Source organism: Piliocolobus tephrosceles, chromosome 3 (assembly GCF_002776525.5).
Source record: "Piliocolobus tephrosceles isolate RC106 chromosome 3, ASM277652v3, whole genome shotgun sequence".
Lineage (NCBI taxonomy): Eukaryota > Metazoa > Chordata > Mammalia > Primates > Cercopithecidae > Piliocolobus > Piliocolobus tephrosceles.
Genome location: NC_045436.1, coordinates 178,400,948 through 178,428,824, shown reverse-complemented (window position 1 = coordinate 178,428,824; position 27,877 = coordinate 178,400,948). Strand labels below are relative to the sequence as shown.

The 27,877-nt window shown below is 54.4% G+C and overlaps 1 protein-coding gene across 3 annotated transcripts in view; it reads right to left on the bottom strand.

Moving 5' to 3' along the window:
• Positions 1-27,877, bottom strand: part of MAN2B2 (mannosidase alpha class 2B member 2) — a 46,332-nt gene that overhangs the window by 14,326 nt on the left and 4,129 nt on the right. For all 3 annotated transcript variants that reach the window (XM_023206876.1, XM_023206877.1, XM_023206878.2), the window contains exons 4-11: positions 19,865-20,037; positions 17,902-18,017; positions 14,760-14,937; positions 13,020-13,218; positions 10,536-10,726; positions 9,491-9,647; positions 7,421-7,554; positions 2,837-3,111 (exon numbers count right to left, since the gene is read on the bottom strand). In XM_023206876.1, coding sequence (XP_023062644.1) covers positions 2,837-3,111; positions 7,421-7,554; positions 9,491-9,647; positions 10,536-10,726; positions 13,020-13,218; positions 14,760-14,937; positions 17,902-18,017; positions 19,865-20,037 — 1,423 coding nt within the window. The remainder of the gene's footprint in view (positions 1-2,836; positions 3,112-7,420; positions 7,555-9,490; positions 9,648-10,535; positions 10,727-13,019; positions 13,219-14,759; positions 14,938-17,901; positions 18,018-19,864; positions 20,038-27,877) is intronic.

The following is a 27,877-nucleotide window of genomic DNA, read 5'->3' as shown; positions in this document are numbered from 1 at the left end:
TCCACTGCTGGGAGGAACAGAAAATGGTGCAGCTGCTTTGGAAAACGGTCTGGCAGTTCCTCAAAGAGTTAAACATAGAGTTAGCTTATGACCAAGCAATTCTACTCCTAGCTATGTACCCAGGAGAAACGAAAATGTATGTCCACGCAAAAACTTGTACATGAATGTTCAGAGCAGCATTATCAATAGTAGCTAAAATGTGGAAACAACCCAAATGTCCATCAACTAAAGAATGGATAAACAAAATGTGGTACATACATGTGACGGAATAGTATTCAGCCATGAAAAGGAATGAAGTACTGATATGTGCTACGATACTGATGAACCTTGAACACATGCTAAGTGGGCTGGGCATGGTGGCTCGTGCCTGTGATCCCAGCACTTTGGGAAGCTGAGGCAGGTGGATCACTTGAGCTCAGGAGTTTGAGACCAGCCTGGGCAACATAGTGAAACCCCATCTCTACAAAAAACACAAAAATCAGGCCGGGTGTGGTGGCTCAAGCCTGTAATCCCAGCACTTTGGGAGGCCGAGACGGGTGGATCACGAGGTCAGGAGATCGAGACCGTCCTGGCTAACACCGTGAAACCCCGTCTCTACTAAAAAAATACAAAAAACTAGCCGGGTGAGGTGGTGGGCGCCTGTAGTCCCAGCTACTCGGGAGGCTGAGGCAGGAGAATGGCGTAAACCCGGGAGGCAGAGCTTGCAGTGACCTGAGATCTGGCCACTGCACTCCAGCCTGGGCGATAGAGCGAGACTCCGTCTCAAAAAAAAAAAAAAAACCACACACACAAATCAGCTGGGTGTGGTGGTACGCACATGTAATCCCAGCTACTCAGGAAGCTGAGGTGGGAGGATCACTTGAGCCCCGGAGGAGGTTGAGGCTGCAGTGAGCCATAATTGTGCCACTGCAATCCAGCCTAGATTACAGAGTGAGACTGTCTCAATCAATCAATCAATCATCAATCAAAAAGGGGAAAAAAAAGAAAATACGTGAAGTGAAAGAAGTGAGTTGCAAAAGGACCACATATGGTATGAACAGGCAAATCCATATAGACAGAAATAGGCTAGGATTGCCAGGGCCCGTCGGGGAGGGGAAGATGGGGAGTGATTGCTCAACAGCATGAGGTTTCTTTCTGGAGTAATGAAAATGTTCTAAAATTGATTGTGGTGATGGCTGCACAACTCTGTGAAGGCACCAAAAACCACTGAATTGCCCACTTTAAATGGGTGAGCTGTGTGGTATGTGAAGCGCATCTCAGTCAAGCGGTTACATAAGGAACAAAAGCACTCCCCTCAACCCAAACGGCCTTGGAGTTGGTGTCTGCACCTTTGGCTTCTCACCCCAGGCCTCTACACAGGCGGTCTTTTTTCCCTGTGAAACGACCTCCCCTATGCCCTTCAAGGCCTGAGGACTGGCCCCAGGCGTCGTCTCTAGATGGCCCCTACTCTGAATACCAACAGCTCCTCCTTTTTCCTCAGGTGACAGGCATTGGTTTTGCAAGGCTTACCCCTGGTGGGGTTTGGGGAGCCTAATAAGAACTCCTTTGTCCTCATTGGAGTTCAGAAGCAAGAGAGACAGACAGGGCCACAAACAGGACAGGACAGCCTGAGCTCCAGTGCTGGAAATGCCAGGTAGGACCCTGGCTGAGGCATATGGGGTCCGTGGGCTACCCTAAGGGGCATTTACAGAGGGGGCGTGGGGCCTGAGTGAGGAAGGGGCAGGGCACATTCTGTCTTTCCTGGCCTAACCTGGCAGGCTCGGACCATGCTGGGGCTTCCTGCATTTCTGTAGCTCCTCTGCCCAACTGCCCCCTTGCCAGCCACCCATGCTGGCTGCTGTCACCCTGCACCTGCCCCGCTCTCCCTCAGGATCCACTAGGGGAAGATGAGGACGGACCTGACTGGGGCTCCATTCCCAGAGAAGTCCTGGAGCTCTGTGGGCAGGGAGCTGTGACAGTGACCTCGAGCTGGGATCCCCTGACACCCACCTCAGTACAAACGCCCCTCTCCCTCCTTCTCTCCCTCCTCTTCTTCCATCTCCCCTCTGCCCTCTCCTGTCCCCTCACTTTCTGCCATGTACTCCTCTCGGTTAGGAAGTCATATCAGGAGACAAGGTGGATGTTCTGGCAGAGGCAGCTGGGCCTGACGACTGCACCGGACGTGGCCTAGGAAGGACAAACCAGCCACGAGGTCTTTCTTGGGAGGTCAGCTGCCCACTCTGATGTCCACAAATAGCTGCTGAATGAATGAATGAATGAATGGGAGGTTGGCTGAGTGGATGGAGAGATGAATGGGTAGGTACATAGGTGGGTGGGTAGATGGATGGATGATGAATGGGTGGGTAGGTAGATGGATGGATGGATGGGTAAGTGGGTGGGTGGATGGATGGACGGATGGATGGATAACTGGGTGGGTAGATAAGTGGGTGGGTAAATAGATGGGTAAGTAGACAGGTGGGTGGGTGGGACTAGATGATTTTGAAAGTCCCTTCCTGCTTTAAAGACAGTATCACTATTTACTGAATAGAGATTTTATGTTTCTCTAAATTTAAAAAAAAGTGGATAACAATATTTTTTCTTTTCTCAGAGTGAGTCCCTCAGTGCTCCTTTTTTTCTATGGATCAACAGCCCTGGAATGAAAAAGTATATGAAAGCCTTTCCTGCACTGGCCCAGGCTCACACTTCTAGAATTAAAGATCACAATAGCAGGAAGGGGTTTCACCACCATCTGTCCTTCCCCCAGGCAAGTGAGCAAATGGAGAATCCAGGTAGGGACCTGACATAGCCAGGTTCCTGGCATGCCTGTGCCTCAGAGACAGCAATGGCTGCACCTTACCTCTCCCAGATGCTGTGCATCAGGTTGGTATCCTGGTTGAGCAGCACAATGTAGCAGTCGTTTGCCACAGGCACCAAGTGCCTGCCCGCAGGGCTGGTGCGTCTCCTCAGCCTGCGGCCAAATTGAAGCGTGGTGGCCACGGTGGCAGCTGGTTCCTGGGTGCCCTCTTGGGCCCCTGCAGTGGGTCTGACGCTGTAGTGCCGGTAACTGAGGCCTGGGATTGTGGTCAGGATAAGCAGGTCATAGGCAGAAGGGGTCTCTGTTGAGTTCTGGATCTGCGAGGCCAGCAGGATGAGACTTGTAACTGTCAGCTCACACACCTTCTGGAATGGGGTGCTCACTACCTGCTGAGGCAGCAGTGTCTTTCCATCTCTTGGACCCTGCCGAGTTCTCCTCCCTGCCCCCAGTTCTGGCCTTCTCTTCTTGCACCCCCACAAACCACATCAGTCCTGGGAGAACCCTTCAGCGACCTGAAGATAGCAGGTTCTTGGGTCCCCAAAGCTTCTCTTACTTTCAGCTCCTGAACTGGGAGCTCCTGAACACCCCCAGCTCCTTTAATCATCCTTCATCAACCAAAGTGATGACTCCCAAAACCAAACCCAAATCCACTGACCTCTTCTGGAACCTGAGATCCATGAATACAGCTTCGTGCTTGACGCCTCCACCTGGATGTCCACAGCTGACCTCACCAGCTACCCCATCCCACCCACACCTGCTCCCCACAGCATCCCCATCCAACGATGGCCCTTCCAGCAGCTACCCTGCACCTTCTGCTCCTCACTGTCCAGCTTTCTCCACCCCTACCCCCTAGTCATCCCATCCCTCAGTCACTCCCCTTCCCCATCCCCCAGGCATCCCCATCCCCCACCCTCCAGCCACTCCCACCCACCACCAAGGCCCCCCACCGCCTTTGTGAGGCTTCTCATCTCCCTTCCCTGTGGCCTCTGCCTGGTCACAGCTGCTGTGGCCCTAGGTAACTGCCCAGCATCTGCACTGCTGTCCCCATATCCACTCCTGTGCCCACCAACCCATCCACTGCAGCAACCAGAGTGAGTTTTCGAGACCTTTGTCTGCTGCAATCGGGGAAGGAAGCCTCCTCAGGGACCCAGCCTCCTTCCTGCGGCGTCCTTGGTCTCTCCTCTGGCCCCTGGGGCTCTAGCATCACCAACCCTTCCTTCCTGACTCTCCTGCCCTTTCCTGCCTCTGAGCTTGTGCCACACTGTGCCCTCCACCTGGACTACCTTCTCCTGGGAGGGGCCATACCCCGATCTTCTCGTTCCCACATGGAGGGACTTTTCCAGGGTAACTCTCCTGGCCTCTGCTCACCTCTGAGGTGTCTGATTTGGGGAGGGAGGCTGGAGGAGAGTACTGCACCCCGTCAGTGTCTGTGCCCCCAGTGGGGAGGCCTTTTGGGGGGCCCTGTTAGCAAGCTCAATAATGGTGTCCACACCCCCCAACCCAGCCTTTATCCCAAATACAGCAGACACCTCTTCCCTGTCTGCCTGATCCTGCATTGATGCGGCCTGGCCCACCTAGTTAAAATGTGTCCCCAGCCCTGCAACTTGGTCTAGTGACTGTCTCCCTCACAGTGGTCATGGTCTATCATATTCCGTATTTTTCTTATTTTACTTATCACTTGTCTCCCCTACTGGAACAGATGCCCCAGGCAGTGGGATTTGTGTCTGTTTGGTTAGTACACCATCCCCAGCGCCCAGAACAGGGGCTGGCAGAGAGTAGGAGCTTCAGAAATGTATGTTGAGGGAATCTACTCTTAACAGATGCTGCATCTGCGTGGGGAAGGGGTGTGTGTGGGGGTCTGCTCAGATCCATACCCTCCCCTCGCCTCTCTGTGCTGGACAAACTCATCCTCGGTCTCAGTTCCAGCCGAGGGCCCCTCCCCTGGCTCCTGAGCCACCACTGCACACCGTCACCATCCACGTCTGTGTCCTGAGATAGGGCCTGGTCTCGCACAGGTCTGGAGGCCCAGCACCCAGCCCAGCGCCGGGCCCAGGATGGGCATTCAGGAGCTTTGCTGAGTGAATGAGTGAATGTCAGCTCCTCCCCCACCTCCCCGAGAAGGGTCAGCTGGGTGGCGTGTCTGGCGCCGTCTGGAACCGGAGTTGGCCTGGCTCACGTAGGGTGTCTGGGTGGTGTGGAGAGAGGCAGTCCAGCCCCATCCCTAACGTCGGCACCTCCATTAAAGCACCCCTTTAAGATTCCTGAAGGCTTTCCCACATGCCAGGGTGGAAATTCATATTAGATCACTAATATTTCCAAAGGCAGGGGAGTGAGGGAAAGCTTCCCACATGTGAGGCCCTTCTAGGGATCAGCCCATATACACAGGGGCCCAGCGAACAGGTGTGTGAATAGGCTTGGTGTGGTGGCTCACGCCTGTAATTCCAGCTCTTTGGGAGGCCGAGGTGGGAGGATTGTTTGAGGCCAGGAGTTTAAGACCAGCCTAGGCAACATAGTGAGACCCTGCCTCTACCAAAAAACAAACAAAAAAATGAGCCATGTGTGGTGGTGTACACCTGTGGTCAGCCTGGGAAGTCGAGGCTGCAGTGAGCTGTGACTGCACCCCGCATGACAGAGTGAAATTTTGTCTCAAAAAAAAAAACAAGGAAAATTGACACTAAAAATTGTTTTAAAAAGTGTAAGCAGGGAACAACAGTTGAACGGTTAATGCCACCTCCTGACTCCCACTCAGCATGAGTGATGCCACAGACTGAATGTCTGTGTCCCCTCAGATGGCTGACATTCAGATTCCAAGTCGTCACTTAGGAGGTGGGGCCTTGGGGAGGTAATTAGGTCAGGAGGGTGTGGCCCTCAAGAATGGGATTAGTGCCCTCGTACAAAAGACCTCAGAGAGCTCCCTTGGCCTCTTTTGCCATGTGAGGACACATAGGAAGATGGCAACCAGGAAGAGGCCCTCACCAGAACTGGGCCATGCTGGCACCTTGATCTTGGAATTCCTGCCTCCAGAACTGTGAGAAATAAATGTCTGTCATTTAAGGCATGTAGTCTATGATAGTTTGTCATAGCAGCCCAAGCAGGCTGAGACAGATGAGGCCCTTATCTCCCATAGCGTGACCCCATTAGTGCTGGGCAGTGCCGGGCCTGGGCGCAGGGGAAGGCTCAGCTCAAGGCTGGTGGGGCTTGAATGTGGAGCCTGCTCTACCTCTCCCTCGCTGGGGGACTTTGACCAGTCCCTTAGTCTCAGCAGGCCTCCGAGTCATGAGGGATGACAGGGATGATGTCACAGATGGCCCTCGACTTTGGCCACATTGGATGCCCCAAGCCCAGTATCAGTCCGCTGGGTGGATCCAACTGCCCTCAACGGCTGTGGGTCCCGGGTTATGTCTTCCTACAAGGGCAGGCTGTCACACTTTCACTCGAACCACGGCTTTGATTGACCAAGGAAGGTTTGGAGGTTGGGAGTTTGCCACCTCCCAGCTGTGTGACCTCAGGGACTCTGTGTGGTACAGTAAACATAGATAGATTTGGTCTTTGTCTGCAGCTCTTGCCACAGAGCTCCTCAAACCATTGGAACTTCCTGAGTGATAGAGTGATAGGATTGTCTTCTAAAGTTCATAACAAGCCCCTTCCAACCTTATCTGAGCTTATGCTGTTGAGGTGCCTTCTGGCAAGGCCCATAGATGGCTTCAGGATAGAGCTGCTCCCAAGGAAGTGAGCCTGGGTTAGAGGGCTGGGATGCTAGGCCCTCCCTGCCTCCACCTCGCCAGGGCTCCCCGCAGCTGTCCCTGAGTTGTACCCTTTCTTTCTTCTTCTTCTTTTTTTTTTTTTTTGAGATGGAGTCTCACTCTTGTTGCTTAGGCTGGAGTGCAGTGGGGCGATCTCAGCTCACTGCAACCTCCACCTTCCAGGTTAAAGTGATTCTCCCGCCTCAGCCTCCCAAGCAGCTGGGATTACCACCATGCGCCACCATGCCTGGCTAATTTTTGTACTTTTAGTTGGAGATGGGGTTTCACCAGGTTGGCCAGGTTGGTCTCGAACTCCTGACCTCGGGTGATCCACCCACTTCAGCCTCCCAAAGTGCTGGGATTACAGGTGTGAGCCACCGTGCCCGGCTAGTTGTACCCTTTCTAACAAAACTGTTATAGTAAGTATGGCACTTGCTTGAGTTCTGTGAGTTGTTCTAATGAATTATCAAACTTGTGTGTGTGTGTGTGTATCATGGGAACCCCAAAATTCAGTGATGTCAGCTCCTCCCCTACCTCCCTGAGAAGGGTCAGGTGTAGTAGCCCGGGACCCCCATTTGTGGCTGGTGTCTGAAATTAGGGGTCTTGTGAGATTGAGCCCCTAACTTGTGGGGTCTGTGCTTACTCCAGTTACTCAGTTCAGGAATGAATTGATTTTAGGATACTCAGTTGGTGTCAGAAAAGTGGAGAATTGGGTGGTGTTGGGAAAAAAAAATCTCACTTTGCTTCTCTGAGCCTCAGTTTCCTCTTCTGTAAAACAAAGGCAATAAGGCCTCCCTCGCAGGGTCAGAAGAGACAATGTGCCCGGCCCAGAGCAGATTCAGCAAGCAGCCAAGGCCCCGCCAGCAGGATTTCGTGTCCATACCTGCGAGGGCACTGGGTGGCCCGCCTCATCTGTGACGCGGACTCCAGGGAAACCAACAGTCAGGGTGACGATGGTGGTGACTGTCCAGGCCAGCGGGTTGTAGACCAAGGCAAAGTGTCCTGCAGGCCCTGCACCTGCACACAGAGAAGAGGCTTTGCTTGTGCCACGTGACTCACCTTCTGGAATGGGGTGCTCGCTGGGTGCCCCTCAGTATGAGGGAAACTGAGGCAGGTGAGACGCAGCCCTCCAGAACTCCCAGGGGAGCCGGGGAGGGGGCAGGCAAACAGGTGTTTCCCACAGACACAGCGTGGGCTACATTCTGCAGTCTGGCTTCCAGGGCAGGGCAGGCGGAGGGGCTCGCAACATAAGGTGTCCGCGTTGCCCTGGAGAACTGAGGTTGTATTTGCTCCTCACACATCTCTATCAGCCCGTTTTACTAATGAGGAAACAGGTCCAGAGAAGTACAGCCACCTGCCCAAGGTGACCCAGCTTCTAAGGCCTGGTTCCAAAGCTTTGAGTGCTGGGCACTGTGAGCCACTAGAGAATTCTCTAGAGCCCAGAGGGTCAAGTCCATTGCCTAGCCTGGCACTTGAGGGCCCTGTGATGAGGACCTGGCCTGCTTTCTGTTGCGTCCTACCAGCCCGTGTGTGTGAGCTCTGGCCACGCCCGAGAACCCCCGGATCCCTGAACCCAGCACATACTTCCAGCCTCCCTCCCTCTGCCTGGGCTGTTCCCTCTGCCGGGGACACCTTTCCTGGTCTTCTCTTCCTATTCACAGCTTGGGGAAGCCTCTCCTGTGTGTCCATTGGAATGACAGCTCCTCAAAAGGCCCCACCTGGCAGTGAAGCCAGACCCCAGCTGAGAGCTCCCATTCTGCCACTGTCTCTTCCACCTGGCTGGTGTTCCTAAGGCCAGGGGGCCTTCCAGAGCCTGCAGGTTGGATGGGATTACACAGAGACAGAGGCAGGAGGGGAAGGGCATGTTAAGTGCTAGGGCAGTGGGCAGGCCAGAGCTGGGACACTAAGAAGTCCAAGGTGGCTCTTGCCTGTGATCCCAGCATTTTGATAGACCAAGGTGGGAGGACCACTTGAGCCTAGGAGTTACAGACCATCCTGGCAACATGGCGAGACGCTGTCTCTCCAAAAAAAATAAATAAAACAATGAGCCAGGTGTGGTGGTGCATGCCTGTAGTCCCAGCTACTTGGGAGGCTGAGGTGGGAGAATCGCTCAAGCCCAGGAGTTTAAGGCAGCAGTGACCCATGATTGGCACCACTGCACTCCAGCCTGGGTGACAGAGCGAGACCCTGTCTCAGAAAACAAAAAACAAGAAGGAAGTGCAGGATGACCAAGTGCAGGCTGTGGGTGGGACCTGGGGGCCTATGCACAGAAAAGTCTCATGCAGGTGGAGGGCCGCCAACCTGTCTGCATTTGTCCAGGATCTTCCCAGTTTGGAAACCCCTCAGTCCCAGGCACACTGGCACGTGATCAGTCACTCTGCACATGGGAAACCTCACAGTCAAAGAGGCTGGTCCCACGGCTGCCCTGCTGTGATCTCAGTCAAGTGGAGTTTGGGAGGGAGTGCTGGGAGCCAGGAAGGGACCAGGTCCCTGAGGACATTGGCGTACTGTCTGCAGGGCTGGGCAGCACCGGGTTCAGGTTCAATCCCTGTTCTGCTCCTTCCTACCCAAGTGGCCCTGGGCTAGCATATAACTTGAGTCTGTTTCCTTGGCTGTAAAATGAGGACAGTAACCATTCCTATTTTGTACAGATTTTGTGAGGCATTAAATTCAATACTGCACGAAGGGTATTTTGAGCTTAGTAAATGCTCAAAACATGTTAGCTGCTATTTCTGGCTCTTCTTGTAACATCACCAACCCTTCCTCATTGCACGGATGAGCAAACAGAGGCTGGGAGGATTGAAGCCACCTGCCCGAGCTCTCCCCATGGGGAAGGGCGACATGGGCAATGTGGACTCAGAGTCTGGAGCTGGGGTCATTGAGCTCCTTCCCTGACCCCCTCAGGCTCTCCCTTCATAAAGGGGCCACAGCCTCCCTGCAGGTCCTGGCTCACCCGAGCTGGCCGCCGTGGGTGCCTGGGGCTGGAGCTTGTCTAGGACGATGGAGACCATCAGCTTGCGCACGCCCAGCATCCCCGCGGCCAGGTGCGTCACGTACATGTCTCTCACCTTGGGAGACTCAGTCCCAGTGATGGCATCATGGTGCTGGACCTGCAGCAACCCCCGGGGGGAGGAAGAACAGGATCAGGACCTGACTCTGCGAGGCACCTACGAGGCACCTACTAGGTGCTGGCTCTCATTCTGGCTTGCCAGGTGCCAGTGGAAAAGCGGGGAGTCCCCGCCATTTTACAGAAGAGGGAACTGAGGCCAAGAGAAGCTGAGATTACCCAACTTTTCCTGCCCTTGTGGGAACTCATTGTCCCCCATCTCTGGATCCCCTGCTCTGACGGACCCTAAAGTCACCTGATTTCTCCCACAATACAATGACATGTTCTGCCAGCAGTTCCTTTTGGGGAACTGTTACAGGGTCATGGCTGGTGCGACCCTTTTTTGGATAGGTGACTGAGGACAAGTTACAGGCTGTCTTGGGTCTGTTTTCCCATCAGTAGATAGGGGATGGGTGGAGACGGACGCTCGTGAACTGGCTATTCAGTAGCCACTGCTCCGAGCAGCCTGTGCACACCAGCACATCCAGTTGCCCCACCGTCCTCCTGAGCAAGCTCGTTGTTCTCACTGTACAGGAGGGAATTAGGTCTCAGGTGGGCGTGGGAATCACGTGCCTGACGTCACACCGCTGAGCCGAGATTTGGATGCAGGCAGGGCTGTCGGACACAAATGCCACTCCACCTTGTCCTTTATCCCTCTTGCTAAACTGCTACAAAGCTTCATGAGGCCACCAGCTGGATGGATCAGGCTGTGGTCCCAGCCTTGGCCTGGGTTCACCATGCACCGGCCTTGTAAGCAAAGGGAACCTCGTTTTCCCTCTGTAACACGGGGCCTCTAGTGCCCCAGGGCTGGGAGGATTGGCTAGGACAAGGCGGGGGAGGTGCGCAGCATGGGGGGTTCCAATCCTGCCACTGTGGCTAAGTGTGGTGTTACCTCGGAGACAGCCCAGCGAAGCTGCTGGAGCTGCTGCAGGGCCCAGGCGGGGTCCAGATGCCCACGGAGGGCCGGCCACATGTAGCGTGTGAACATGGACTCCCCGGCATACAACAAGGCGCTGGCTCGCCGGGCCAGCCCCTTCAGTGCGCTGCGGGACGTGTAGAAGCCCGTCCAGGCCTGGAATGGTTCTGGGAGACAATGGAAGACAGTGAGCTTGAGATGGCCTGACCCAGAAGTCTTCTAAGTTCCAGCCCTGGAAGAGCTGAGAAGCTAGGGCTGCAGAGGCAGCCTCTGCCAGGATCACCCAAGGAGGCAGGCTGGGCAGGCAGTGAGCCCAGGGCTTGCGGCTCCCAGTTCGGGGCTCCTCCCACAGCCAGACTAGGAACTGCCCAGAAAGCCCTGGGTAGGCCCTGGGCAGGACGGGAGAGGCAGGCTGCACTGGGGCAGGTGGGGTGGGGTGCTGAAGGTTGGTGATCGGAGGCAAGCCCAGAGTGCCTAGGAAACACAGGACAGCTGTGTGAGCAAAGGGCCTGGGAGACCCAGCGGGGAAGAGGAGGAACCCGGTGGGCAGGACCCTGCTGAGAAGGGCCTTGACCACACAGAGGCCTTCATGTGTGACGTGGGCATGGGGAGGCCAGGACAGGCATGCGTTTCAGCAGGGATTCTCTGGGCATCCAGGGAGGATGGATGGTAGGAAGCAGCAAGGGCTCAGAGACCCCAGGGAGCCACTGTCCTGATGCAAGACAGAGAGGATGAGGACGGCCACGGCCCATGCAGGAGGCAGGAGGGCTGAACCCTTCCGGGGAGTAGCTGTCTGTCTCAGAAGGGAGCTTCCTATTGCTTCTGCTTTCCTGCTCCTTGGGGCCTGGGATGTGCCCAGATTTGCCTTGATTCTTTGTTCTTCCCCCACTGGTCCTGGACCAGACTGGGAGGGGTGGTCACATGGCCCAGGGGACAGGCCATAGCCTGTGGGTCAGATGGGGTCCTCCACAGCTTTGCAGCCATGTTGAGAGTGGGTGGTGAGGCCCAATTCCATTCAGTCTGGCAGGGGCTCCACAGCCTCAGTGATCACTACCACACCATGCCCGCCTAGACACCACGCCCACCTTGACAGAACCACATCCAACTTGACTCGGGTGTATCCCTACCCGCTAGATGTAGCCACATCCACAGTCACTACCCCACCCACCTCACCATTAGCCATGCCCACATTAACATATCTCCTCCTGCCCTGATTACAACCACACCCACATCCGTGGACATCCCCCAACCCCTGTGTGTAGCCCCACCTGCCTCCAACATGGTGTCAACAGCAGGGGCTGGAGACTATGCAGCCCCACTGGTCACCATGCAGACCCAGAGGCTGAGGCCCAGAGAGGCAGGACTAACCCAGGTCATGGCTGAGTCAAGGCAGTGCCCAGGCCAGAATGAGCCCTGCCGTTGGAGTCCATCTGTGGCATCTCTTTGGAAGGGAAATGTTATGGTTTGAATATCCCTCCAAAACCCATGTTAAAATTTAATTGCCATTGTGACTGTATTAAGAGGTGGGATGCTTAAGAGGAGATTAGGCCACGAAGGCTCTGCCCTCACAAACAGATTAATGTCATTGTCATGGGACTGGGATTGTTAGAAAAGCAAGTTCAACCCCCGTTCTTTTGCACTCAGCCTTCAGCCATGGGTGATGCAGCAAGAAGGCCCTCTCTAGACACCAGCCCTCCACCTTGGACTTCCTGGCCTCTACACCTGTAAGCCAAAGAAATTTCGTTTCCTTATCAATGATTCATTCTGTGTTATTCTGTTATAGCAGCACCCAAAGGGCTAGGACACCAGCTGAGCCCAGCCTCTGTGCTGGGCAGGGGGCTGAGAGCGCTTCCTCTCTTTGAATTTTCACAGCAACCCAATCTATGGACAAGGCACCACAAATGTCCCCCTTTGGAGGCAGGGTGGTTTCATGACTTGCACACGGCCAGGGAGTAGAGGCTCATTCACAGCCAGCCCTCTTAGCTCTCAGGCTGTGTTGCTGGTGGCCAGTCCAGTTCTGGCCTGAGGACACAGGCATGATGCACAGGAGGTGCCCAGTAATCACTGTGCAGTAATGACTGAGCCTGAGTCATCCTCAGCATCAGGAAAAGCTTCCTAGAGGAGGTTTACGTGGAACTCATGCAGGAAGAGAAGGTGGCGGAGGCTGCTCCCAGCAGGAGGCACCGCCTGTGCAAAGGCCAGAGGCAGGAAACTGCATGTGTGGGCAATGGTGAGAGGCTGAACCCTGTGGGAACCAGGGGGTGCATGTGGTGGCCAGGACGTCCAGGTGGAGTGAGCAGGTGGGGGCCAGTCTCTGCCCCTGCGCCCCACACAGGTCCTGCCTGGCACCCCTCCAGGGCTTGGAGAGCAGTGCCGAGCAGACACTGAGGTGGGCAGAGGGTACATGGACTATACTCTCCCTGCCACCAAACTACCACCCCAGCCCCTGGACGCCTGTACCTGTGGAATAGGGCAGGAAGTCGTGGTGGTCGCGGACACGCCAGGTGACATTGAGAGCGTGCAGGGCACGGAAGTAGTCGCCCAGTGTGGCGTACTGCACTGAGACACCGAGCTCGGCAGCGTGGCTGTTGATGTGGTCCAGCAGTGGGTCCATGTTGGCGAACTGCACCGAGGCATTGAAGAACTGCTTGTCGCATCCCTGTGGGGCACGGGAGCAACACCATGTGCCGTGGGAGCAGGGCGCTCGCCCAGCAGGGGTGGACGCATCACCGCCCCCCACCGGCTGCCCTCCCAGTCTTCAAAGCGGCCAGCAGCGGCCCCAAACCAGCTCCCATAGCAGAACCCCCAGGCATCCTGGTTTTTTTCTTTTTCTTTTTGAGACAGAGTCTCACTCTGTCACCCAGGCTGGAGTGCAGTGGCTTGATCTCAGCTCATGCAACCTCTGCCTCCCGGGTTCAAGCGATTCTTCTGCCTCAGCCTCCGTGAGTAGTTGGGATAACAGGCATGCACCACCACACCTGGCTAATTTTTAGTAGAGACAGGGTTTTACCATGTTGGCCAGGCTGGTTCCGAACTCCTGACCTCAGGTGATCTGCCTGCCTTGGCCTCCCAAAGTGCTGGGATTACAGGTGTGAGCCACCGGGCTCTCTTAAGGCCCATCAGTGTTAGTACTTATCCAAATCATTATAATTAATGATTATTATTAGAATATAATGATTAATAACAACAATAATAACCATGACTCAGTTACGGACCTTAAGCTTGCCTTCAAAAGGGCAGTCATGGATTAAGAAGGCAGGCTCAGGCCGGGCGTGGTGGCTCAAGCCTGTAATCCCAGCACTTTGGGAGGCCGAGACAGGCGGATCACGAGGTCAGGAAATCGAGACCATCCTGGCTAACACGGTGAAACCCTGTCTCTACTAAAAATACAAAAAACTAGCCGGGCGAGGTGGCGGGCGCCTGTAGTCCCAGCTACTCGGGAGGCTGAGGCAGGAGAATAGCGTGAACCCGGGAGGCGGAGCTTGCAGTGAGCTGAGATCCGGCCACTGCACTCCAGCCTAGGCGACAGAGTGAGACTCCGTCTCAAAAAAAAAAAAAAAGGAAGGCAGGCTCTGGGGCCCGCCTGATTGGGTCTGAACGCAAATTCCACACCTTCCTAGCCACCCTGCTAAGAAACTCTGTGGCCTCAGGAAAATTCCTTAACCTCTCTGGCCCTTGGTTCCCTCAACTGTGAAATGGATACCAGCCTGCTTCCCAGGCTCAGTGGTGCAAATTAGATGGATAAGACAAATACATCCCATGGGACAGTGCCCAGCACATAGCAGGTACTCACTAAAGGTTAGCTGTGACGATGGCCACGACGTGCTGGGCACCGGCCTCCTGGGAACACTCCACCTCTCACCAAGCCCATGAAGCCTGCTGTCACCCTCCCCTTTCACAGCGGAGGCAACTGAAGCTCAGTGGGTGCCTGAACCGGGAGCCAGGTTTCCAGCCCAGGCGGGGAGGAGAGCAGAGTGGGAGCTGGGGAGGCCAGTGTGGGTGAGGGTGCTTTTCCAGGTGCGGGAGGGGCTGGTAGAGTGGGAGAGGCCCAGGGGTCTGCAGGGAAGGAGGATGGAGCCACTGGGCTGAGCATGGCCGCCTAGCTGGATCTGGATAGGGTGGCCCTGGGTGCAGGGGCTAGGGCTTGCACGGTGCTCCTTGGGCTGTGTTGAGGGCACAGGGCCTGGGACTCCGCCTTACCCAGGGCCAGAGGACGTGGGGTGTCTGGAACCAGGCGGCCCTCTGCTTCACGTTGGCCACCAGAGCTTCAGCATAGAGGTTGATGTTGGCTGGTGTGACAGGCTCACTCATGTTGGGGTACACCCCATCTGGGGGAGGCTTGGGGAAGACGGCCACGCCATTCCAGTAAAATCCTGACCTGTGCGAGGGCAGAAGGTTAGGGGAGAAGACACGAGCTCTGTGGACAGCCAGGGCTCATACCCAAGTCCCACATTCTCCCAGTCTTGGCACCTTGGCGCATCATTTCACCCAGAGCCTGAATTCCCCCACTCCATGACTGACGGTGGGCCACAGAAGATTTGTTTGCTCATTCACGCAGGCCAACTTCTTGCCCATCAGACCCCGGGTCCCAGGACCCCAAAGAGGCCGGGGCCCTGGTGAGGCAAGTGAGGCCCTGGTCTAGGGCACAAAATTTATGGGGGTGCCTCAAATCTTAGTAGTTGAGATAAATGATATTTTAATGCAGTACTTTAAAAAATTAAAATTAATGCAAAAAAGCCATGAGGAGCAAAATGTCAGAGTTTTAAATAAAGACAGGCTCAGTATTTAACATCTTTCTCCGTTTGCCTTAGGCTGGGGGTGTGGAGAACCCCCAGTTAGTTAAGTGCCTTCCTTGCTCACACTGTGCAGCCTCGGGGTAACAGCCGTGGAACCCTTGTCTAGAGCTCTCCAACCTGGGCAGCCCCTTCCAGCATTCCCACCTCTGTTTCTTTTACAGACAGGGTCTCGCTCTGCTGCCCAGGCTGGAGTGCAGTGATATGATCACGGCTCACTGCAGCCTCGAACTCCTGGGCTCAGGCCATCGCTTCAGCCTTCCCAGGAGCTGGGACTACCACCATGCTCGACTTATTTTTAAATTTTGTGTAGAGATGAGGTCTTGCTCTGTGGCCCAGGCTGGTCTCAAATTCCTGGGCTCAAGCCATCCTCCCACCTTGGCCTCCCAAAGCATTGGGATCACAGTCATCAGCCACCAGCAGTCACCTCTAGCCTCACCAAGCTTTAGTCTCCCTGGTAGACTGCGGAGCAGGTTGTTGTGAGGATTAAATGCAAGTCATTTATGGAAAGGAGCTAGAAACAGTGCCAGGCACAGAGGAGGGCTGACAAGTGGCAGGGACCGCTAACGAATCCCGGCCGGCGTTCTTCACTGCCTTTGCCTTGCCTGGTGTCTGTCCTCTTCCAAGAGAGGCTAAGCACCTGGCCAGGGCAGAGCGTGGATTTGAACCCAGGGCCGTCTGACTGCACAGAGACCAAGGCTGGCTGCTGCCACCATGTGGAGGCTGCGGAGCCGGTGGCCTCAATCCGTCGCTGGCTCCACCACTTCTGCCAGCTGTGGGACCTGGGGTGGGCTGCCGTGCCTCGGTTTCTCCTTCTGTAAGATGGAGCACTCACAGCATCTCGGTCAGGGGGCCGCTGCGAGGGTCTATGAGGTATCACAGGGAGAATGCTCTGAACAGGCCCTGGCTCATGGTGGGTGCTTGGAACAGCGAGCCAGGAACGTGCCTGTGGGCCCACTGCCTACCCTCTCTGCCCCCAGGGGGTCCTGGTCCATGGCTCCATACTCCTGGTCCCCACTCAGTCTTCACCCAAAGCCTTCTGGGGACGAAGGTATACAGCGAGGCTAAAATCCCATGTGCTTCTTGACATCTGAGCCTTGAAGGCCCCCAGGGGTCTGGGAGTCCCCTGCTGTCACCTGATAGCTTCCAGCAGCGGAAAAGTCCTCTTGTCTAGCTCTTCCACTATCAGTCGGACCCGCTGCACCCCACCTGGTCCTCTACACAACAGTTTCCACCTCCCTGCCAGCTGGTGAACTTATTCAGATGAGCCACTCATGTCCTCTGCAGGAGCCGGAGGGCACCTGCCCACTTGCTGCTACACAGCTGCCCCTACGTGTTCAGTCTGCTCCACAGTGCACCCCCATGGGGCCTCGGCGTGCAGGGTGTGAGCTGTGATTGTATGTGACAAACAGAAACTGCTGTGGATGTCACCTGTGCTGGGTAGGGTGGTATGTATTCAACCATCTACCGTTTAGGGTGAGGACCCCTCCCTCACCATGGGGTGAATAGGAGGTGATTGGACGGGGCAGCTCTGCAAGACAAGGATGAGCAGCGATGTATTCCCAGGGCTCTGCAGGCCCCTCCCTCTCCCATTCTTCCAGGCCTTTTTTTTTTTTTTGAGATGGAGTCTCATTCTGTCACCCAGGCTGGAGTGCAGTCACAATCTTGGCTCACTGCAACCTCCACCTTGCGCGTTCAAGTGATTCTTCTGCCTCAGCCTCCCGAGTAGCTGAGATTACAGGCACCGCTGCCACGCCTGGCTAATTTTTGTATTTTTAGTAGAGACAGAGTTTTACCAGGTTGGCCAGGCTGGTCTCAAACTCCTGACCTCAAGTGACCCGCCGGCCTCAGCCTCCCAAAGTGCTGGGATTACAGGCATGAGGCAGCGCACCCAGCGAAGATCTCATCCTTTAAACAATCCTCTGTTGGGACAGGGACTCATAACAAGAAGCAATTTGGAGTCACACAGAACTGGAGTCAAATCCCACCTCCCCTACTTACCAGCTGGGTGACCCTGATCTGGTCACTTACCCTCTCTGAACCTCAGTTTCCACATCTGTAAAATGGGGTTGATAACCCCACCCACTCTGTTGGAGAGGCTTAAGAATGGGAAACCATGTGTGGAAATGCTTAAGGAGCCCTTGTCAAAAACTGCAGAATAGGGCTGGGCACGGTGGCTCATGCCTGTAATCCCAGCACTTTGGGAGGCCGAGGCAGGTGGATCATCTCAGGTCAGGAGTTTGAGACCAGCCTAGATAACATGGTGAAACTCCATCTCTACTAAAAAGACAAAAATTAGCTGGGCGTGGTAGTGGGCGCCTGTAATCCCAGCTACTCAGGAGGCTGAGGCAAAAGAATCGCTTGAATCTAGGAGGCGGAGGTTGCAATGAGCCAAGATCGCGCCACTGCACTCCAGGCTGGGCGACAGAGCAGAAACTCTTGTCTTAACCAACCAACCAAACAAACAAAAACAAAACTGCAGAAGAGCTGCAGGGGCTGGGCAGACCCTGCTGTCTGAGATCCCAAAGGCACTGCGGAAGGGCACGTACCTATTGGAGAAAGGGATGTGGGACGGGGTGCAGTAGCTGTACTGGTCCATGATGTGCGTGAAGATTTCCTGCTGCTCTGAGAGGGATGGTGACCCTCGCCACACGAACTGCAGCCCCTGCAAACCGAGGAGGAGAGGCTGGAGGGGCCATGTGGCTGCCCCAGCTCCACTTCCCTCAGCCCCATCTGGGTGTCTCCTGCCTGTCCTCACCTTGGCCCTCCCTCGGTTCAGGGACGAGATCTCCCCTGCCATTTCCTGTCTAAGACTGGCTGTGGGATTTGGGATTTGCCCTCTGGAAGCCGTGCTCATTCACCCCACCCACTCCTCAGTGCAGGATTTTCTCTGCCAAAGCCTGTAGAATCAGCACCTTCTAACTCTGCTTGAATGCCCCCAGGTGCAGGAAGCTCATTACTTCTCACCAAGTGTGCAGTTTATTTTTTATTTTATTTTTTGAGACAGAGTCTCACTCTGTCGCCCAGGCTGGAGTGCAGTGGCATGATCTCGGCTTACTGAAACCTTCACCTCCTGGGTTCAAGTGACTGTCCTGCCTCAGCCTCCCGAGTAGCTGGGATTACAGGCGCCTGCTACCACGCCCGGCTAATTTTTGTATTTTTAGTAGAGACGGGGTTTCGTCATGTTGGCCAGGCTGGTCTCGAACTCTTGACCTCATGTGATCTGCCCGCCTCACTCAGCCTCCCAAAGGGCTGGGATTACAGGCGTGAGCCACTGTGCCCAGCCAGAAATGGGGTCTTTACAGAAGTAATCAAGTTAAAATGAGTTCATTAGGGTGGGTCCTAATACAATAGGATGGGTGTCCTTAGAAAAAGGGAAAATTGAGACACAGACGTGCACATAGGGAAGATGATACGGGGCACTGGGAGAAGCGGGACATCCACAAGCCAAGGAGGGAGGCCTGGACCAGCCCCTTCCCTCGCACCTTCAGAGGGAGCGTGGCCCTGCCGACACCTTGGCCCTGGACATGCAGCCTCCAGAACCATGGGACAATATGTTTCTATTGCTTAAGTCACCAGTCCGTGGTCCTTTGTTATGGCAGCCCCAGCAAATGATGACACCTTCCCATAAGGTTGCTGTGAGCGTTAAAAGAAATGCAGGATGAAGGTGGGCACCAGTGGCTCCTGCCTATAATACCAGCACTTTGGGAGGCTGAGGTGGGTGGATCGCTTGAGACCAGGAGTTCCAGACCAGCCTGGCCAACATGGTGAAACCCCGTCTCTACAAGAAACACACAAAAAATTTAGCTGGGCGTGGTGGTGCTCACCTGTAATCCCAGCTACTTGCGGGGCTGAGGCACAAGAATCATTTGAATCCGGGAGGCAGAGTTTACAGTGAGCCAAGATTGTGCCACTGTATTCTAGCCCGGGCGACAGAGCAAGACCCTGTCTCAAAAAGAAAGAAAGAAAGAAAAGAAAAGAAAAAGAAATGAAGGATGAGTAGGGCCTGGTACCAGGCCTGACACTCCCCAGGGCACAACCGAAGGCAGCGTCTACCAAGGTCGTTGTTGCCACTTAAGTCTTGTAATAGTTGCCCACACACCTGAAGAATCACAGCATCTCTGCTAACTGTTCTCCCAGCTAAACACGCCCTGCCATTCCTCTGGTTGTCAACCCCTGCTTACTGAGTGCCATTCTGCTCTAGTCCCTGTGGGAGGCCCACAGAAGGGGTCAGCCCTGCCTCAGGCCCAGCTGATGGGGATAGGGGTCTGGAAACAGGAGGCAGCCAAACTGTGCCTGCAGCTCTGTGAGAAGCTGGGCGTACAGGGAGGGGGCTCCTCCTGGTGGGGGAGACGACAACAGCAAAGGCTAGGGGACAGCCCCGTGGTCTACGCAGCTGCCAAGAATTCCCGAACACTCAGGCATAGAGCAGCAGCTTTCTGCCATGCTCTGATCCAAGGAAGGAAGGGAGGAGCAGTCGCTGGGCAGCAGCAGACGCGGCACACCACTCACCCGGGCCTCCTGCATGGCTGCCTTCAGGTCGTAGTCGATCCGGGAGCCGAGGTGGGCGTTGAAGCCTGCCAGCGCAAATAGGGTGGGGGTCGTGGCAGAGGCGCCAAATGGGTCAACGTGCCAGGAGAACTGTGGCCGGATCCCAAATGTTTCATAGAGAAACCCGTGTCCTTCTGCAAAGACAGCGTCACCCTGCTGGTGCCTGGAGGGTGGGCCTGTGCCTCCCGGCCCCACGCTCACCCAGGGGAACCTGCCTGTCCAGTGGGTTGCAGTGCCAGCTACTGGGCCAGGCAAGGTCATGCTGAACCGCAGAGGCGAGGGTGTTAATTGTTAACTTTTAATCATGGTGAAGTACATATAACATACAATTTACCACCTTAATCATTTCTAAGTGTATAGTTGAGTAGTGGTAGAACATTCACACCATTATACAACCACCACCACCATCCCTTTCCAGAACATTCTCCTCTTCCCAAATTGAAGCTCTTGTCCTCATTAAACACTAACTCCCTATGCTCCTCCCCAAGTCCCTAGCACCCCCATTCTACTCCCTGACTCCATGAATTTGACAACTCTAGATATCAGTGGAATCACACAGCATTAGTCCTTCTGTGACTGGTGTATTTCACTCTGCGTAATGTCCTTAAGGTTCCTGCATGTTACAGCATGTGCAGGGGTGAGGACTTTTGTGTGAACTTGGATAGAGCACTGATTTTGATGATGCTATGGAGGTCTTGGACATCACCAACAATAAAAGGTTAAAAGTGAACTTCAAACCTAAGTGTGTGGTGGTTCAAAAGATGTCCAAGGCCAGCAATGTGGTTCATGCCTGTAATCCTGGCACTTTGGGAGGCTGAGGTGGGAGGACTGCTTGAGCCCAGGAGTTTGAGACCAGCCTGGGCAATAGAATGAGACCTCATCTCTACACATGCACACAAAATTTTAAAAAATTAGCCAGGCGTGGTGGCACATGTCTGTAGTCTCAGGTACTTGGGAGGCTAAGGTGGGAGGATCACTTGAGCTCAGGAGGTTAAGGCTGCAGTGAGCCATGATCCCACCACTGCACTTCAGCCTCGGTGACAGAGTGAGACTGTCACAAACAAACAAACAAACAAAAAAAAAAAAAAAGAAAAGACATCCATAAATCATTGCTACTTCTTCAAGAGATGAGGCTTAGGGCTTAGAGGGTGGCCAGACTCAGTGACTCACTTCTAACAAACAAAAGGAGGCAGAAGTACCTGTGTGTCCCTGAGGCGAGAAGGTGCAGGGCATGCAGCTTCTACTGTGGCCGCTCTTGCCTGCTTTCCTGGGTCACTGCTCTGGGAGGCCAGCTGCTGTGCCATGAGCAGTCACATAGCAAGGCACCAAGGCCTCCTCTCACAGCCACAGGAGCCAGCCTGGAGTAGACCCTCCAGCCCCAGTCCAGCCCTCAGATGTCACTGCCCCACCTGACTCCTTGACAGCAACTTCTCAAGAGGTCCTGAGCCAGAATCCCCTGGCTAAGCCACTCCTGAGCTCCTCACCCATAGGAGCTGTAGATACGAAATGCTTGTTTTCAGAAGCCCCTGAGTTTGGGGGCAATTTACTACATGGAAATAGATCATGAATACAAAGGGCTCCATGCCAGAATCACCCAACCATTCATTTATTCATTTATTACTTAAGAGCCACCATAGTAAACCAGATATTGGGTTCAGTGCTGCAGGGAGAAAGAAAACCCCAGACTTGTATAAGGCATTGATTAATGTTCCCCAAGTCCTTCCCCGAAATATAATCTTTTTAACACCTTGAGAGATGGGTGTTATAATCCATACTTTAAGACTGGTGAACAACACCTCAGAGAACTCTCATAACTGATCTAGAGTCAAACTGCCTTTCACTGATGAACTCGCAGTCCTGGGGACCCTGGCTGAGGCTCAGACGATGCCTGGGATGCGGGGACTGAGCAGCGGTCAGACCCATGAATAAGGCCAAGACAGGGCAGGGGGTGACTGTGGGAGGTGAGGGGTGGGGCTGGTGTCAGGGGCACAGCGGAGGTGACAGGGGATCAGGAAGAGCTTGGACTACGATGTGGGCGGAGGCTGTGCATGTGTAAGCAGAGGATGGAGAAGGAGCAGCCAGAGGGTCAGGGGAGCACAGGGGGAGTGCTAGCTGCAGGATGAAGGAGGGCAACAGCACGGCGCTGAGAGGAGCCAGGAGCTCTGGAAGGTGCGGCCTTGCACCAGACAGGGCAGCCAGTGGGGGCAGGCTGACGGCTGCCAAGTCAGCACCCCTTCTTCACTGGCAGAACCTTCCCTCTGTTCAGGGGGCACCATGCCCAGCCTCAAGGGATGAATCACAGTTGATCTAAGCCAAATGTGGCACGCTCACTCCCTCCTGTCAGATACTTGTTCTCTCAGTCTGTCTGCCAGCTGGAGGAGCATTGTTAAGTAATGAACTGGGTGGGAGGCCATCAAGCTGAGCCAGCTGCAGGTCTTGGGTTCCTCCTTCAGCAAACCCAAATCCAACTCAGTGTAAACAGGAAAACAGAACTTAAGCTTGACCCATCGGAAACTGCCAACCAACCTCTAACGAGGGACTGTTCACTGTAGGCAAATGTTTTCTTTGTCTTACTTTCAGGAGCACCTTATAGAAGTTTCTCCCTCATATTCCCTTAGTGGAGCCCTGAACGGCTCACAGTCTAGTACTTCCTGATTCAGGAATCACTGTTGGTTCAAATAAATGCTAACATTTTAGCGTGTCTGTTTATCCAACAGAATAGACCATGGGTAGAGAGCCCCCTCCCTTCCTTTCACTGCCTTGACTGTAGTGTCTGGTAACATGATGCCTGGAGCTATGGCAGCCATCTTGTGACCACAAGGGTAAGGACATGAGAATCACAGATATCAAGGTACTGCAGAACCAGTCCCAAACTATCCCCATCTTGTTAAGTAAACAGTAAATGTTCTTAAGACTCAAGTCGCTTTGTTACAAGTAGTTAGACAAGCATGAGTTGGGCAGGGGAGGGCTCTTCCCCCACCCACTAGGAATGTTGGGTGATGGTTTGGCAATTATCATATTGCCTCTCTAAAAGTAACAAATTGGCAGCCAGCACTAGGGAGAGGGCATTTCCTGATGGTCCACACCTGTTGCACTAACGTGTTAATTGAATGCAGGTGCCAGGGAGACACAACATCCCAGGCATGTGGATTAAGAGACAAAATGGTGGGGTTTGACCTTCCGGGGCACTCCACTGGAGAAGGGAAGAAAGCGTCAGATAGGCATGCATGCAACTTCCTATACACACTGCGTGTGCTTACCTCCCAAGGGTAAGGAGGTCACTGTGCCTGTGGATAGCCCAGCCTAAGGGAAGAATCATGGGAAAGGGGACCAACCTATAAAGTCCTAGGATCAAGGATCAACACAGCACTTTACCTTCACGTGCCCACTTGGGACTCTTTCAAGCATACTTTCTTTTCTTTCTTGTTTTAAAGCCTTTTTAAATAAACTTCCACTTCTGCTCTGAAACATGCCTCAGTCTTGTTTTCTGCCTTATGCCCCTCAGTTGAATTCTTTCTTCTGAGGAGGCAAGAATTGAGGTTGCTGCAGGCCTGTACGGATTAGCTGCTGGTAACTTGGGTACCTTCCACCAGTAACAGCTTTACTCAGGTTTTCTGGCCCTCTAGCAGAAAGCATTCCTGAGACTACAGGGTGATTCATGACCAAAACTGTTAATTGGCCTCTGATATACATTCTGTCCTTCTTCCTTTTAGTATCAGAACCACACACTCCTTCTTGGTTTCAGCAGGGCACATGGACTCCCAGCCAGAGACTATATTCCCCAGCCTCCTTTGCAACTGGTAGAGATCACATGACACCACTTTGGCCAATGGGCTGTGAGCAAAATAACAGACTCTATTCCCCAGCAGTCCCTGCAGTTGCGGGAGGCCATGTGACTAAGTTCTGGCCAATGGAAATGTGAGGAGTGACAGTGGGCAGGTTCTAGGTCGCCTTTTACAAGTAAGCTGCCTGCACTGGCTCCACCATTCCCTATCCCCTAGTTGCTGGAAGGACAACTGAGTGGGGTGAGCCAGCCTAGACTGCAACTCAGGCAGGAAACACTGTTGGGGATGGCTAAGCATCAAGATGGAAGCAACCTGGATCGCTGGGTCACTCCATGGAGCAGAGCCACCCAATCATCAGAGTGGCCTGCACTGCAGACTTCCACAGGAAAGAAATACACTTTCCTTCTTGTTGGAGTCACTTGGTCTCTGTTCAACCTGCTGAACCAGTATCCTCACCAGCGTAATGACCAGGCCACAAGGAAGCTCACTAGCATGTAGAGAGCAGAGGCCAGGCTGCAGGGGCTGAGGGTGAAGTAGTGGGAGGTGGTGGGGGCTGAGGGGGTGGTGAGAATAAATGTCACTACAGCCTGAGCTGGAGGGGCTTGCTTTACAATCATGTTGAGATCAGGAGTTCAAGACTAGCCTGGTCAACATAGTGGACCCCATCTTAAAAAAAAAAAAAAATTTGAAGAGACAATTTAAGTGTGTTTTTAATACTGCTGGGGGCCGGGCTTGGTGGCTAACGTCTGTAATCCTAGCATTTTGGGAGGCCAAGGTGGGCGGATCACTTGAAGTCAGGAGTTCAAGACCAGCCTGGCCAACATGGTGAAATCCCCATCTTTACTAAAAATATGAAAATTAGCTGGGCATAGTGGTGCATGCCTGTACTCCCAGCTACCCAGGAGGCTGAGGCATGAGAATTGCTTGAACCCGCAAGGCAGAGATTGCAGCGAGCCGAGATTGCGCCAGTGCGCTCCAGCCTGAGTGACAGAGTGAGACTCTGTCTAACAACAACAACAACAACAACAGCACTGCTGGAAGGAGTCAGACAGACCAGAGAAGGTGGAAGAGAGTCTGTGACACAGGAGAGGGATCACTGATTGAGTGGGAGGGGAGTGGGGTTGGAGTACAGGGCTTAGAGCTTGGGTTTGAATGACCAGGACAGCAGTGGTCATCCAGGATGGCCCAAGGTGTCTCCTTGACTCTCGCCTGGACCCTGTGCCTCTCAGCAGCTCTGAGGCGGGAGCTGGGCTCTCTCCCCTCAGGATAGGGGCGGGGTTCTCTCCCTCTGGCACCTGCCACTCTGCTGGGCCTCCGCTAAACATCCCAGCTGGGAAGGTGTCCCCTCAGGGAGGGGCACGAAAGCTCTTACCCCCGGGGGCTGCTGCCCACACCCAGCTTTTCCCTGTCACTGCAGTGCTGGGAACAAATGCTTTTCCCCTCACTAGAAATGTCACATCTAAAATTAAGGTGGTGTTGGCGTGCCTGCCGGGAGCAGGAGTTGGGGAGGTAAAGGCTGGAAAGGTGAGCTCACGGGCAGGCCCAGCGTCCCAGGCCCTGGCGGGCAGCCAGGCATAGGTCTTGGTTGAGGAGATGCTTTGGCACCCCACATACCCCAAGAAGAAGGTTAGAGGTCTAGAGCCTGCGCCAGCCTGATCCTGTCTTCCTTTGCTGTCCAGGGCCTGTCCTGAGGCAGGGGCTCCACCAAGGTGAAATGGAGATGAAGGGCCTGGAAGCAGTGAGGGGTGATCCAGCCTCTCTCACTCCAACATATCTGAGAAAACCAGCCCAATGTGGACACAATTCACAGCCAGAATGCCTGGCACATCTAAGATGGGCGGTCTGAAGAGGCTACCCAGAGTGTCCGATACACACACTCTTCCCCCGCCCTTGGGACTACAAGTTAAGGAAAGAGCCCAGGCCAGGCACATGTGGGCCTGAGCTCCAGTTCTGCTCCCTACTGCATACAAATCCCTCACCTCTCTATACCTCAGTTTCCTCATCTGTCAAACGGGGCTGTGAACAGTACCACCTGCTACCAGGCTGTTCTGAGGCAACTAAGAGCACATGGGAAAGCGCCTGGCTCAGCCACGAGGGAGAGGGGCTCAGCCACAAGTAATCTTCCCGACCTGGCCGGACTAGGGTCAGATCTGGGTTCCATCACTTAGCTAGCGGTGGGCACATTTTGATAGCATTTGAGCCTCAAACTTCTTTACGAATAAGCATTTGTAAGATTACCCATTTACCAGATTGCCCTGAGGACTGAAAAAAATACGTGTACATCTTGTACCTAGAACAAGGTGGTTATCATGAAAGGAACCCACGTGTCCGTCTCCTGAGAGCCCCATGAGCTTGGACAAGTTTGGAAATGGAGCCTCACAGCATCCGCTCTCTCTCGTGTCTCCGGGGGCTCTTCCTGCCCCAGAGTGACACAGCCTGAGGTTCCCTGGGGCTTCCAGTTGCCAGGGCAGACCTGCAGGGTCAGCACTGGGGTATCAGCACTTAGGCATGGTGGGCTGAGGCCAGGGGCGAAGTACCCCAGCGGTGGGTACCCTCAAGGCAGGGCAGTTCAGTGCCCACCCCTTGCCCAGCCTTGCCCAGTGAGCAGTGCTCTGGGCCAGACCCTATGCTGGGTGCTGAGATGAGTCAGATGGGGGTCCCTGCCAGGGGCATCTTGAGGTTCAGTGGTTGGGGGGGAGGTGACACAGAACTGCAGAGACTCAGATATTTCCCACGGGAGGGGCTTCTCAGCTGTGTCTCGAGGAGGAGGGTGGAGAACGAGGGGGAGCACTGCGTGAAATGGCACAGGTGAGAAACGGCCCCAGAGCCTCCTCGCTGGCGCGGGGCAGGAGGCAGGTGGGGGACACGCCTACAGCGTCACATGTGCCCTGGCAGTGGGTCTGTGAGGGGGTGTGGGGGAAGTCTGTTGGGATGGATCCCTTGCCCATACTTCACACGGGGGAGTGAAAGAGCAGGCGCTGTGGAGTCAGGGAGCCACAGCAGGCGGCTGAGGGCAAGGTGCTCATTCTGAGCCTCGCTCTCCTCCCCTGTTACCTCTGGGCCTGTGAGGATGCATGGGGACAAGCAGGGGCTGAGCTCCGGGCCGCAGGAGGAGCTCTGTCTGTAGGGCTGTGTCCATCACGCCTCCTTCTCATGGAAGGGCAAGTCTAGGGCTTGAGCAAAGTCCAGATGTAAGGCAATAAGAAACTGAGACAGGGGAACACTCCAGATTACAGAAGAGAAAAGGGAGAGTGCCAAAAACATCCTTTGACAACACTGCACTCCGCCTGGATGTTTTACAAATAGGGAAATCAGGGGCCATACTGTAGTGGAGTGACTGTGGACTTGGAGCTTCAGTCCCTAGGCCTGGACTCAAGTCCTGGCCATCTGCCCTGGAGAGAGTCACTGTATTTCTTTGGGTCTCAGTTCTATGTCTGCAAAATGAGACTGGGCATCACCATGCCTTACCATCAGCCTGCCAGTAAGATTGGCTGGGGTGTCACTGTGAAAGGCATTTGGTAAGCGGTGAGTAGAGTGCCCCATGGCACTGTGGGTGCTGGTGCTGAGGACGGTGGACACGATGGTGAGGGACCTGGTCGTGGTGGTGGTGGTGATGGTACTAATGGATGTGGTGATGGTGGTGGTGACAGTGATGGGCAGTGATGGTGGTGATCATGGTGATAGTGTTTTGGGGGTGGTGGTGGTGATGGTAGTGGTAGTAATGGTCATTGTAGTGGTGAAGATGATGGTGGTAGTGGTGATGGTGGTGATGGTAGTGGTAGTAACGGTAGTAGTAGTGGTGGTCATAGTGCTGGTGAATGGTGGTGGTGATGGTGATGGTGATGGTGGTGGGGGTGGTAGTTGTGGTGGTGGTGATGGTGGTGGTGGTGGTAGTTGTGGTGGTGATGGTGATGGTGGTGGTGGTGGTAGTTGTGGTGGTGATGGTGATGGTAGGGGTGGTAGTTGTGGTGGTGATGGTGATGGTAGGGGTGGTAGTTGTGGTGGTGATGGTGATGGTGGGGGTGGTAGTTGTGGTGGTGGTGATGGTGGGGGTGGTAGTGATGATGATGGTGGCAGTGGTGGTGGTGGTGATAGTAGTGATGGTGGCGGTGTGGTGGTGATGGTAGTGGTAGTGATGGTCTTTGTGGTGGTGAAGGGTGGTGGTAGTGATGGTGGTGGTGGTGGTAGT